This window comes from Protomyctophum bolini (assembly GCF_963924005.1).
Source record: "Protomyctophum bolini genome assembly, chromosome: 9".
Taxonomy (NCBI): Eukaryota; Metazoa; Chordata; class Actinopteri; order Myctophiformes; family Myctophidae; genus Protomyctophum; species Protomyctophum bolini.
This window is the reverse complement of record NC_137870.1, coordinates 8,207,788-8,222,543: the sequence shown is the minus strand read 5'-3', so window position 1 is coordinate 8,222,543 and position 14,756 is coordinate 8,207,788. Positions and strand designations below refer to the sequence as shown.

Below are 14,756 nucleotides of genomic sequence, written 5' to 3'. Positions count from 1 at the left end.
GATCTATACTGTCCTACTGTATATATTACTCTGTGTGTGCAATAAACTTACATATCACTGATGTGTTAGGGTGCGTTTTCCGCGCCTGCGACTCGCAATGGATCTGCACGCACCACCCAAAGGGATGTAGACTTCTAGATGCCTTAGAGATGGTCGCCCTTTTAATCATTACACACACACACACACATATATATAGTATATACATATACATATATACATACACACACACAAAGAGAGAGAGAGAGAGAAAAGATCTTTAGTTAATCGAAATCCAAGAGTAAACAATCATGTCTTGGTCATGCAAATCAAAAATATTTTCTTGTAATGATGTACAATCATAATTAATAGAGCCATCTTTACTTTTTACATTGTTAATATATATAATTGTTATTATATATATAATATATGGATATATTTGTGTCAGAATTTAATTTAGAGGGAAAAAAAGTAACAACAATAATAGTGTGTGTGTGTGTGTGTGTGTGTGTGTGTGTGTGTGTGTGTGTGTGTGTGTGTGTGTGTGTGTGTGTGTGTGTGTGTGTGTGTGTGTGTGTGTGTGTGTGTGTGTGTGAGTGTAGCCTATGTGTGTGAGCGCACCAACAACAGGATATTATTATGTCGTCATGTTCTTGCTGTTCCTCTTGGCTGTGTGCCAGTGGGACTGCCAGGGAGGACTCTACATGTCTGGTGAGGGACACTTCCTCCTACAGAACATCAAAACCACAGCAGCCTCCTGCGGACCCAGACCCAGACCCAGCAGCAGAGCCCCAGCAGAACCAGAACAATAACAACAACATGGACATCGAGGTTCTGAGGGAGCAGTACCGCTGGACCAGAGACCAGCAGAGAACCGAGACCAGAGTGCTGCTGTTCAGACAAGGTGAGTCTCGGTCTCTAACCCCCTGGAGATCCGCGCGTAGAGCCCGTACTTCTAACGTACACGGACAAACCAAACGGGTAAAGTGCTGAGCCGGTAGCCTCGGATGTCAGCTCGACATTCGGAACCGTATTTATCATGTAAAAAAGTGTTTTAATCAGATTAATCCCGTCTTTGTCGGATTCTGTGCAAAGTTCCCTGTATGTTCATAATGGCCGTAAGCGGTGGGGCGCTTCAGGTGAGAGCCGGTATTACACTCCATGTAAACGACTTGGAAACGATGTCGTTTTACCGCCGATGGGATTAAAACACACAACTATTGAAAAAGACGGAATAATGCGGTGCGAAAATATTCCGAACGCAGAGTTAACATACCGGGCTATCGGGTAAAGCACCTTCCTATTTTGTACATGTATGTGCGGAGAAATACGGGCTTTACTGGTGAGGTGAAAGGTAGTACGGGTCCATTTGGTTCCATTTTTAACACTGTCATATATAGGCTACTAACTAAAGTTTGAGAACAACTTGCTCTAAAACCTGCCGCTCTGTCAGAAACTGTGGGTTTAATTGCAACCATCACAGACTGAACTATTAGTTACAATACAACAATGATGTTAATTTCGCTACTTACTCAGCCAAACAAAACGACCCGTAAGTCATTCTAGGTCGTTGAACTTGGAAAGCTTTTTTTACCCCTCCGCGGTGGTAATTCTAATTATCTCAGAACTCCACGTTTTGTGTAGAATCATTTCTTTGTGGGGGTCAGAAAATACGATAATAATTTCCATTATTTTATTTATTTATTCATGCCACCGCATGCAGACCGTTCATGGATTTGTTTTTATTTTTAACTTCCTGGTGTGACGCGCACAACAAATCACACACACACACACACACACACGCACACACACACACACACACACACACACACACACACACACACACACACACACACACACACACACACACACACACACACACACACACACACACACACACTGTATACCATGTTTGGTATACAAGTATTTCATACTGGCCTAATTGCAATTATTAGAGGTAATCACAATTATTTTTCCTGTAATTGTTTCCACATGGAAACATTTTGTAATACATTACATTAACAAAAACATATGAATATACAAAAAATGCGGATATACAAGTTCCCTGTTAGCTGTGTTGTCATTTAGTTGTCATATTATCTGCCCTGTAGATCTTTTGTTTAGGAAACCTAAAACGGAACCAGAAATGTGACTTTTTATTGATGGGTTCTAAAGTTCAAAATGTTAAAAACCACAATCACAAATTGTGTGTCAATTAATAATAATAATAATAATAATAAACCTTTCATGACATGAAATGCAGCTCAAAGTGCTTTACAGAACAGTGAAGGAAAACTAAATGCAAGCAACAGCATAAAACAACATTAAAATAATAGCAAAAAAAGGGCAGCGAATCAGGCAGAACAGTGAGGACACATAACACAGATTTAAAAATCAACTAGTGAAACATCATTTTGTAATTCGAATCGTATCGTGATGGCTTGAGTGGATTATAAAAAGGTGGTGTTATAATGGTACATTACATACAGTGTAGCGCCTAAATCCCTATATTCGGTGCTACTGGCTGCTGACGGTTGAGGATGAAGTTTAGACGTGTGCTGAAACTGAAAGAACTGAGGTCCAGAATGTTCGTTGAGTGGATATAAAATTATATTTATTTACTGTCCAGAATCCTATATACTTTGAATGCAAATAACATAAATAACAAACGGTCAAACGTGGTGAATGCAACAGTCCCTGTCTGCACAGTCAGAAAACAGTTTGCGTCCTATCAGCAACACCTGCAATTCATTAGGGACAGGGTTAAATACCCTCCCGTTAACTATGGCAACCTAGGCCTTGATTGATAAATTGGCATTGCCCTGTAGTGACATCACAGAGATGATAAGGAGGCTCAAATGGCTCTTACACACACACACACACACACACACACACACACACACACACACACACACACACACACACACACACACACACACACACACTTGTTGTGTATTGTTGTGTGACAGTCTGTATAATGTTCTATTATTGTTGTGTGTTATTGTTGTTGACAGTCTCTCAGGAGTTGTGCGAAGCGGCCAACATCGTCCCCGTGGCCCAGGGTCTACCTGCTGCCGGCCCCACCCCCTGCGGCAACCCCATGCTGACCTCCGACCCCTGGCACATTCACCTAGGTAGGGGTGGGGCTGACCTCCGACCCCTGGCACTCATCTAGGTAGGGGCGGAGCTGACCTCCGACCCCTGGCACTCATCTAGGTAGGGGCGGGGCTGACCTCCGACCCCTGGCACTCATCTAGGTAGGGGCGGAGCTGACCTCCGACCCCTGGCACTCATCTAGGTAGGGGCGGGGCTGACCTCCGACCCCTGGCACTCATCTAGGTAGGGCAGGGCTGGACGCTGCAGCTGCCGGCCAGTATTGCTATCAGTTATCAAAAATGTAAATGTCAACTTTTTATATAAATTATATTTCGTTGCTGGAAACCTCCTAACTCCATTTTTGAGGCTTTTTGCATAGATTAGTGCTATTGAACACCCTTTACGTCTGTGTGCTGTTTAGACAATACTGAACCAGTGGGAATCAATGGAACACTTGGAAACCTCTTAACTCCATTGGACCCTCAAACTATCTGCTAAAGCAGCTAACTCCATCACCTCTCCTCCTCTCAAACTGTCTGCTAAAGCAGCTAACTCCACCGCCTCTCCTCCTCTCATCCAAGTCATTGACACTATATAAAGTCACAACAAAACGCTATTTCCGTGCTTAGACGGACAGACAGGGACACACATTTCACATATAGGAGTGGCTAGCACCACTCAAAAATCAAGGAAGGTAATTGAAGAAAAGGACATCGACGTGTCATTTTCCCTCTACAGCAATCGGCTAAAGAATGGACTAAATTGATTGGTTGAATTAACGTTTGCACCGCTATACATCCCAGGGCTACACCGACGGGCCTGCCTTCATGCTGGAGGAGGTGTTTCGCTCAAAGCTGTACCCCCTGCAACTGGCACAGGCTTCACTAGTTCCTCCTGGTTAGTTGCCGTCTGTCTCTCCTACGCTGTCTGTCTCTCAGCTGTCCTACTGTCTTGTGATCCCAGATTACAGACTATATTCTATGCATTTGATGTATTACCATGTGTTGTTCTTGCTCAATGTAAAGTCGCACTGGATTAATAGCGTCTGATAAATGACTATAATCTTGAATTGTATGTGTCGTCCAACAGGCCTGCCTCGTCCCTCTCAGACACTACCGGCTCCTCCCCACAGGGGGCAGCGGTCAGACGCTCCTCCGTTGACACCACAGCATCCAGGAGGGCGTTGGTTTCCTTCTCAGATGTTTCTGCTGTTCGCTCAGTGCACAGCGTCGCGGGAGATGACATCTGCACCGCCTCCAAGGTGATGTCATCTGATTTCAATTTGATTTGATTTTGATTTCAGACTTGTCTAGAACAGTGGTTGTCAAACGTTGTGATTTCAAGGAACTTCCCCGATACTCTGAGAGTGTACAAACCAAATGGTTTGTATACACTCTCAGAGATACAGACCTGTAAGGGTCCATTTGGTTCTATTTGTTGCACTCTCAGAGATACAGACCTGTAAGGGTCCATTTGGTTCTATTTGTTACACTCTCAGAGATACAGACCTGTAAGGGTCCATTTGGTTCTATTTGTTACACTCTCAGAGATACAGACCTGTAAGGGTCCATTTGGTTCCATGTGTACCTGTAAGGTTCCATGTTTTACATTCTCAGAGTTACAGCATAAATAACTTATTGACGTAATTAAACGAGTATCTGTGCTGTCCTGCCACAGTTTCTAAAATCTGTGATTTAACCTTTTTCTCTTTTAGGCAACAGAACCAAGTGATGGTTCTCCTCGAGGTTCTCCAGAAGGTTCCAGAGAGCACCATCCCACACACCTCTCCAGGTTAGCCGAGATGTACACGTTTCATTAGTGGTGCGTTCAGAAATTCGCACTGGTGTGCCCTCCTGCATGTCATTAGTTCATTCAGTGCACTCGGTGTGCCGACTGACCCCCTACTCAGAAGTCGGGGCTGTCCAGTGTGAGTGCAGTGTCACTGCGGTGTCTCGAGCGCTCCTCGGGGTGGCGAAACTGTTCCTTTGATCTTCATTATTACACTCAGCACACTCTATGACGTCACAGCCCAGTGCACTCAAAAGAACTGCACACTCCTGGTACGCATATCCGAACGCTCCGTATGCTTAATTGTGTTTCATTTACAAACGCACCGTAGGTCTTTCCATTTCAGTTATTTTTTTAATGGCTTTTTGGGGCTTTTATTAGTTTTAGTATTGTATGTTTTTTTTGTTTGTTTTTTGTACAGGGCTATTTCTTCCCACATACAGTAAGTGATACTTCCGTCCCTCAAATGAACAGTTTGGATGTGGTCACCCTACAGTTAGTTCTATAGTCAACTCTAACAACGTTATGCCTCCAGAGTGCCTTCGGTGGACGTTTCACCAGAAGGTTCTCTCAGTGGTTCTCCACGACCACAGCCACCCTCCACGTTCCCACGCTACGCCTCCAGAGCAGAGGAGGAGATGGAGGAGACGGACGGCTCTGTGAGCGTCTCCGGGGACGGTTCCTCCAGCGGTTCTCCTCCTGGAGGTTCTAAAGACTCCTCGCGTGGTGACGGTTCCTCCAGCAGCTCCGACGAGGCCTCCGTCTGCAGCTCTACAGAGACCCACGGCGAGATGGAGACGGAGAGCCACGGCGCGCAGGAGGACAGGCAAGGGTTTTAACAATGATTTTTTTAACACAGCTATGCCGCAGATTCGATAATTCTCGTGTGTGTATATATAGAGCTTAAACCCGGCTTCTCGTCTTTTACTGATTTCTATTAATGCAGAATGAATATTACTACTATATATGCTATATATGGATCTAGGGTTGATCTGGATTTGGGCCCAGCTGGCAGAGGCTTTTGTGCTGGTTCTGGACTTGAATAACCTTTGATCTAAATCATTCCGTCCAATTCTAAGCAAATATTATGTGTTAAGACGGCCCATCGCGGTCACGTCGCTATAGTCGCGTTAGAATGAATCATACCTCCCGTTGTCATTTGATGTCTACTTCAGCTACATCCGGGATAGCATCCGGTCCGTCGCTAAATGTGCTCCGCTGCTATAAATCACTGGGCGCTCTGATTTAATGGATTAAATAACCCCGGGCATTCGGGGTGTTAACGCTATTATAAACAGTACAGGTAGTGCAGTCAGAGATTATGCTAAAAAGTCCCAGGCTGTGTCCAAGAACAATGTCCGGCGCCAAACCTTTCCCAAAACATTTAGATGAATTCCCCTTCTAATTATTATTATTATTTACTTGGACCACTGGACAGGGATGTCCTGACCTTCCAGACCGTGGGACCACTGCACCGGGACAACACCACCGTCACCATGGCAACGGTGGTGGAGGCGGTGCCAGACAACCACTGCAGCCAATGGAACGGCGGCAGCAGGACTTCCAGGAAGCTCTCGGCTCCCTCACTAACCACGCAGTCCAGTCTAGGGGGTCTAGGGGGCTGCCATGCCCCTCAGACCCCCTCACTAACCAGGCAGTCCAGTCTAGGGGGCTGCCATGCCCCTCAGACCCCCTCACTAACCAGGCAGTCCAGTCTAGGGGGGTGCCAGCCCCCCTCACTAACCAGGCAGTCCAGTCTAGGGGGGTGCCAGCCCCCCATACTCACCAGGCAGTCCAGTTTGGGGGGCTGCCAGGCCTCTCAGAGCCCATCGCCACAACGCTACTACCCGTTTCCCAACAGGAAAACGCCCACAAAGTCGGAGGCTGCCCGGAAGCTGGGCATGTACTCGTCATTCTGAAAGCTCTGCTTCTCAAACACTGGTGCGTGACGGGACCCCTGTTCGTACAGGACCCCGTTTGTGGGTCACGCACAAACGGGTAGTAGTGCAAATAGGCCGATCTACAAGCTCACAACACTATAAGCGATGTGCTGTGGGCTTGTAGATCTACAAGTTTGGGTCCCCCATCGGCAAAAATGTCTGCTCTCTCTTTTTGGGTGTCGATCTAAAAAGTTTGGAAACCACTGCTGTAAAGCACTCGTTCTCAAACTCTATTTCATGTCAAGAGTTTGTGCACATCTTGTCAAATGGAACTAAGTGTGTCCGATAATCCAAAAGATTCTCCTTACTGACATTCTGTACAGATGTCACGGTCTTGGCCATATAGGGCTAGTTTCCCATTGCCTTAGAGCAGTGGTTCTCAACCCTTTTCATATCAAGGACCATCATTTGCCACAACTATTTGTGGGACAACCATTTGATGACATTTAGCCTCTCAGACCCAAAACGTGTATGCTGTATTGATGTTGTTACCATAGGAGAGATAACAGGCAAATGTTGATCAAAATATCAATTATTCTACAGTGTGGTTTTCTTGTAAATTAACTTAAGTATTGCTGATGTTTAACAATAATGTAACTCTTGCCAGCGTACAATTAAACCGAAACCAAATGGTCCTGTACTGGTCCATTTGGTTTCATTTTACACTCTCAAGAGTTAAAGTTCTATAAGGGTCAATTCAATTTGATGTTGACATGACGGCACACTGACTATCTAGAAAAACATGGCACTTGATTTGGAAAGGTTGCAGACCCCTGGTGTACAGTGTAATCTAATGAACCTGTTCATATGACCTTGTGAGGCTGCGCCATATGAACATGTAATGCCACGAGATGGTTGAACAAGTAAACACAATAAAAGTATACTAGTTTGTATATAATATCTTTCTGCCTCAGGTTAGCTTCTGACATAGTAACCCAGACAATGGTGAATATTAATTGTATATGTGCACACACTGGTGAAAATAAAGACATGATGGATTATATTTCCGTTCCAACAACTTGATTTCACTGAAAACATTGAACCTGACACATCTGAGCTGCTATTGACCCTATTGTATGTATACCACCAGCTTAGAAAGAGTTTATCACTGCGTTGTTTAGAAGATTTTTCTTCCAATCTAAACAAAGACATTTATACCTGGATTGTTGAAGTGTGATATGTCCATAACTTCAACTTGCTGTTTGCATTTCCTCCATTTACAACCTGATGGGGCAGTAGAGGGTACACAGGTCCCCCCCCCCCCCCCCCCCCCTCCTGGAACCTGTGTACTGGCCCATCTGGCGGAGTCAGGTTATTTACAACCATAACATCTACACAAAATGTTCTCCTCGGGTGGCTAGAAGTACCGCATCTTCACTATTGTTACATAAAAAGCATTCTAATCTAACGGCAATCTTTCACCTTCCAATGTATATTTGCACGTGACTTCACAGGTGCTGGGAGTGATCCTATACGCAGAGTACTAACAGAAACATAACAGATGGATGTCCAGTCTGAAATCCAGTTTTGGTGTATTTACTGAGCAAGTTTGTTGAGCAGTTGAAATGAACATACCACCAGTGAAGCTATTGTAGAAGTTTGGCTGTCTCTGTTCTGCTGCTGCTGCTTAAGAAACGGTGTGCTCCCACCATTCCCTGTGTCCTATCTGATCTGATTAGTGCACCTGAGTGACCCTCTAAATAATACACACCCAGTGCTGCAACGCCAAGTGTTCAAAAATAATATGCCAACCTAACCAATAATATAGCACCATCATACGAGCATTTTGATCACATTGGTGGACATTTTCCCTCATAGAGTTAGGCCTCATTTATATTGTTGCAACATGCATACAACATTTGTCTTGTGTCTTGTCCGTGTTTAATGCATTTCCAATGGAAGTCACATGGTTTGACAAAACATTTTTGTTTGATGGCTGGCTGTGTTGTGCCCCCCTCCCCCGCATCAAACTAAAATGTTTTATCAAACCATGTGGATTCCATTGGAAATGCATTGGGGGGCGGCCATTAAACACGGACAAGACACAAGACAAATGTTTCAAAATTCCGGGGCGACCGTTCTTCACTTTTCGTGGGGTGAGTTGGAAAAGGGGCGAGCGTACCTGTTGCAACAGTGTGACTACTGACTGAGGCCTTATCATGTAATCAGAGGTGCAATACGAGGTGGTAACGTGGTTGGAAGCATAATGGTGAAAGAAAACTGAGAAAGTGGCCTACAGTATGAGACAAAACATTAATGAAAATATAATGTTAACATTATAATGCTATGGGGAACACAAGACACGTTTACACCAACACAAGTTTAGTGTGAGTTCTGTGGACTAACACTAGAGGGCAGCAGACCACATGCCTAGGCTTAGTAGGTACTGCTGAAGTAAGTATCATGGCCAGTGGTGGAAAAAAGTATCAATACTGCAATATAGATGTATACTTATTACTTTGTTACAAGTAAAAATCCGGAATTCAAAATGTGCATAAAAGTACATAAATGCTGTATGTCTCATTTAAAGTTTTGACATGTATAATATACAGATCTTTTTTTAAATAGCTGATCTACAAGCCTGCAATGCATCGCAATGCGACTCAGGGGTCAAAACAGGTTGAGCTTGTAGATCGGCTATTTTTTCCACGACAGTAGGCTATATGCAATGTGGCCCCTCTGGAGTGATTGTGGAAATATAGTGGCCCTCTCCAATCTCCATATAGCATCAAAGTTATCAAATAATAAAATAATACAGACTATAGGCTTTGAAGTAAAAAAAACTTCATCATTGCTAATATAACAGTGTACACTTTCAATGGAAAGAAAAAAGGCATACAGTTTGCTTACGGTGTTTCTCATTCACTGTTACACAGAAGAAGAAAAAAATCACTCTGCAAATGATCATCACAATCAGAAATAAAACGCTCATTTAAAAGTTTCCAAATCCCTACAATAGGCTATTTGTTTTTAAACATCATAATTTGTCTTAAGGTGGACTGAGAAGCTACTTTAATAGTTTAGTAGTCACAGATTTGATCAATTTACTTTACTATATGTGTGCGCATCTGTACGTGTTAATACAGCAAACATTATTCAAACATTATGCAAAACATGCAAAAACTACAAATGTGCAAACATCACTCAAAAGTACAAAATGGTAGGCTACTATAAGTGCATACATTACTCAAATGTATTAAAAGGTGTTAAAACTTTTAAGGTGTTAACACCTTAAAGGTGTTAACACCTTTAAGGTGTTAAAAGGTGCACTTACATGTGCAATGTAAGTGCAAACGTTACTCAAAAGTATAAGTACAACATGCAGTAAGTATAGCCTACCTATACCAGTGCTTCTTTTGCCTCTGCAACGCCATGCCTTTACTTGCATGTGAATTATTTTGTTTTGACGGTACTTGTACTGTTCTACATTTTTAATAAAATATTAATTTAATCAATCAATCAATCAAACCATTAATTATAACACAGATATGCTATTATAACTATTGCTATTCATGTCAACATGCTCTCTGAGTCTCAATAATAAGTATAACTGCTGTTTAATCTAGCAGAAGAGGCAATTAATTGAACACAGTTTGGCACATTTTTAACATCCCAGATCGATTGAAATATGAATCTACTGTGCTGACTACAGCAGGGCCATATATATAGTTCTAATGCCCATTAGAGCAGGTGTTCCCAAACTTTTTTGGACCAGGTACCCCTTTTGGGGTAGATATTTTTCCAGGTACCCCCTCATCCTCGCAACACAGATAACAATATATTTACAAACACAAGCAGTGTTTCCTGCAGGAAAAAGCTTTGGCATGGTGCTGGGCACAGGCCGCAATTTTGATTTTTGATTAATTAATTAATTGATTAATTAATTAATTAATAAGATTAATACATTAAGATTAATTTGTATTATTGCTCTTGTATTGCTATTGGAGACACTGGGGGGACACTGGGGGACACTGGGCAGGCACTGAGGAGGCACTGGGGAGACACTGGGGAGGCACTGGGAAGGCACTCGGGGGGACACTGGGGAGGCACTCGGGGGGACACTGTCTAAATGTATACGTCTAAATGTAGACGTCTAAATGTAGACGTCTAAATGTGTACGTCTTCTCTTATGGGGGTCCCTGGCATATATTTTCAAATGGGGGTCCACAGGCTAAGTAGTGTCAATTTGGGGGTCCTTGACATGAAAAAGTTTGGGAACCACTGCTTTAAACACTTTAGCACTTTATGAACATGAACAAAATAGATGGGTCCCCCCTGGAACTCCCTCAGGTACCCCTGGGGGTCCCCGGACCCCACTTTGGGAACCACTGTTATAGTGGCATTTCTGTGGTGAAGAAAGGATATTTTACCTGTCAGTGCTGCTGCTGCTCAGGTCTTAATTGAATGTATGTGGAGTAAAAGTAAACACTGGCGGCATAAATATAAATCCAGGTCTTACTCTTCTATGTCGTCCAAAAACGTGAGATATATAGTCAGCTAGTCATTGGCTTGGTTTGATTGTTCTCTGTGATAAAGGAACTTTCTATATCAATATATATATATAGATTGATTAACATGCAGTTTGCAGAATTACAGTACATTTCAAGTACAACTCAATACAAAAACTGTTAACAGTGAGTGGACGACACCATAAAGCAGGGGTTCCCAAACTTTTTTGGACCAGGTACCCCTTTTGGGGTAGATATTTTTCCAGGTACCCCCTCATCCTCGCAACACAGATAACAATATATTTACAAACACAAGCAGTGTTTCCTGCAGCAAAAAGCTTTGGCATGGTGCTGGGCGCAGGCCGCAGGGGGGGCTTCTGGTCGAATATTTTGATTCATTAATTAATTAGATTCATTAATTAATTAATAAGAATAATAAATTAAGATTAATTTGTATTATTGCTATTGGAGACACTGGGGGGACACTGGGGGACACTGGGCAGGCACTGGGGAGGCACTCAGGGGACACTGGGTAGGCACTCGGGGGGACACTGGGGAGGCACTGGGCAGACACTGGGGAGGCACTGGGCAGACACTGGGGAGGCACTGGGCAGACACTGGGGAGGCACTGGGGAGACACTGGCGAGGCACTGGGCAGACACTGGGGAGGCACTGGGGACAGTGGGGAGAAACTGCAGCCACTGGGGAGACATTGGGGAGGCACTGGGGAGGCACTGGGGAGACACTGGGGAGGCACTCAGGGTCACACTGGGGAGGCAGTAGGCACTCAGGGGACACTGGGGAGGTACTGGGGAGCCACTGGGCAGACACTGGGGAGGCACCATGGCGGACACTGGGGAGGCACTGGGGAACTTGTGCCCGACAGACGATATCGTGCAGTAGACCAGAAGGATGGCCTGCCTACATTATGGCAGGTCAGAGACCATTGGAGGAAGAAGTGCTCACATTCTTGAGTACAATCAATCCCTTTTCCACCATTGGAACTCCTGTCTGGCTGAGAGGGGGGTTAGCCCAGCCCCGTGCCTGTGTCTGGCAGAAAGGAGCCTATAGGAGGAACAATGGCGCCCCTCTGCGGTTTGCGGCCGCTACTGCAGCCGCTCGAGCCGCTCCGCTCTCGGACGAATCAGAAGAACTGACGCTTCACGCCGTGCGCCCGTCCCATGACGTCATCGCGTGGTGCGTGCGTGCGTGCCGTGCGTGCCCTGTGTGTGTTGTGAAGAATAAAGATGGACTCCACTCAGCCTAAATGTTTACTAACTTATAAAGTTTAAACCTGGAAAACAGCAGAATAACAGCGTCAGAAGAGGCCGTCTTCACCACGAAGGTAACCATTGTGACGTCGCGAGGTGTAACCGTCGCCGTATGTCGTGTTGTCTGTGTGTTTTGCTGTGGTTTCTGTTGTTTATCTCTGTGGCTAAAAGTGGTGACAGCTACAGTATGATGTTAATGTTGTTGGCTTTGATTTGATGAACGGATCCACATCTCACACACTCACTTTACACTGTAGTTAAGGTGCTAATTTAACTCTCACGGTGTTGCTATGAATGGAACCAAATGGACCCTGCTCACCACGGCTCCATGTGGTTGCAGATACAGACCTGTAAGGGTCCAACATGGTTCCATGTGTACACTCACTCTCAGAGTTACAGACCTGTAAGGGTCCATTTGGTTCCATGTGTACTCTCAGAGTTACAGACCTGTAAGGGTCCATTTGGTTCCATGTGTAACACTGTCAGAGTTTAAGGGTCCTTTTTGACGTTGAACTTGAGGGACAGCTGTAGTAGTGAAGGTGAAAGGTTGCTATTTGAATCCTTTAGAGAGAAGTAGTTATTACACTTTTCCTTTGATTAGAATTTTTATTTCGAGGACCCCTTCAGTTTTTATAATAATTAGGTCACCCCCATTTGATGCCATTTCTGATTTTTTTTTTATATGCTATTATTGGATGATTTGAGCATGAGGGACTGCAGTGGAACTGGAAACGGGGCCAAATGAGGCTTTCTTGGATTTTAAATCCATGTCTTGAAGCACACAATGCATCACATCACTGGTGGTCCCCGGACCACTGGTTGAGAACCACTGCTCTAATGTACAGTACGTACAGTAGTAGTGACATATTTTATCTCAGCACAAGCAGTGTGGTGTGAAATGACACAGTCCTCTGATAATGATCACTGTACACAGGCCCAGAGCAATGTGAGGTGCGCACGCAGCCACGCGCACACGCACACACACAATGAGCTGTATATGGCCCAAAGCAATGTAGGTGATAGCAGGACGGTTCATGTTACACACATACACACACACACACACACACACACACACACACACACAACAAAAGGCTTGTCATCATAATGACAGACAAACTGGTTCCCTATACTAAATGTCACGCTCAGTGGGAACCAACCACAGCGTGTGTGCGTGGCTGGCTACTGAACTAGTTTCGTTGCCAGAAACAACGAAACCAGTTCAGTAGCCAGCCCCACACACACACACACACACACACACACACACACACACACACACGCGCACACACGCTGTGGTTGGTTCCCACTGAGCGTGAACAAAAAGATAACGTACAGGAGAAGGAGAAGTAGTCCGCACACTGTTTTAGCTCCCACAGGAATTTCATTTATTTTGGCTTTATCTTGGAATCTAAACACAATATTTACAATGGGAGAAGGGTTGGGCAGAGAAAGGCCCTTATTGGAGAATGTAGAAGAATAGAGGGCAGTGATGTAAACAGGTTTTCAATGTAATGAGTCCCGGGATGCAGGGATGGTCTTTTAGATGAGTCCCACTTCAACGAGGTTAGGAGTCATATTTAGCCATTTTTACAAATTGCAGCATTTAACCCATTCTGAACGGGAACCCATTTTGGTGTTCAGCATCATGTCATGCTTTAGCTATTGAAAAATAGCAGATCTACAAGCTCATAGCGCGCCACCGAGTGGCGCGCTACGAGCTTGTAGGTCTGCTATTTTTGAAAAATCGAAGAACGACTGACATTTAAAAAAATCTGATCTCAGGTCAGAATGGGTTAATCAGACCAGTGTGTGTCCAGTGGAAACCTCGTATGAATCTGATCTCAGGTCAGAATGGGTTAACTCCTGTTTCATTGTATATGGTTATAATGTGGTTATATTCATGTAGAAAACAGAAGAAGAAATTATTATTATAACTAAAGCTAGCAAAATAAACAGTACAGTAGCAGTAGTACAGTAGTGCATCCCGTGGATGCAGAGGTTGTCCCTTAACTATAAACTGCGTGCAAAATGCACCCTATTTTAATCTCTGAGAGGGGTATACGCAAAGACTAAAATGTCTAAAATGGGTTAAAGAACCACTTCACCATTTTTCAACCTATCTTCATATAATTGGTATTGTCTCATAGGAGGTCTGTGGGCAGTTCAGAAACCCGTCCACCAGTGACCGTCATCGATGGGGAATCTCTAAGCTAATAGAAACGGCAGGCTTTCTAGTCCTG

At 44.2% G+C, this 14,756-nt stretch overlaps 1 protein-coding gene across 1 annotated transcript in view; it reads left to right on the top strand.

Moving 5' to 3' along the window:
• The window catches only part of LOC308321298 (uncharacterized protein), a gene marked incomplete at both ends in the record, with an annotated part of 8,922 nt that extends 2,143 nt beyond the window's left edge, over positions 1-6,779 (top strand). Inside the window, 7 exons of the mRNA XM_080772139.1 lie at positions 657-880; positions 2,991-3,110; positions 3,876-3,969; positions 4,162-4,333; positions 4,787-4,863; positions 5,396-5,686; positions 6,299-6,779. Coding sequence (XP_080628265.1) covers positions 657-880; positions 2,991-3,110; positions 3,876-3,969; positions 4,162-4,333; positions 4,787-4,863; positions 5,396-5,686; positions 6,299-6,779 — 1,459 coding nt within the window. The remainder of the gene's footprint in view (positions 1-656; positions 881-2,990; positions 3,111-3,875; positions 3,970-4,161; positions 4,334-4,786; positions 4,864-5,395; positions 5,687-6,298) is intronic.
• Between the last annotated feature and the right edge of the window lie 7,977 nt (positions 6,780-14,756).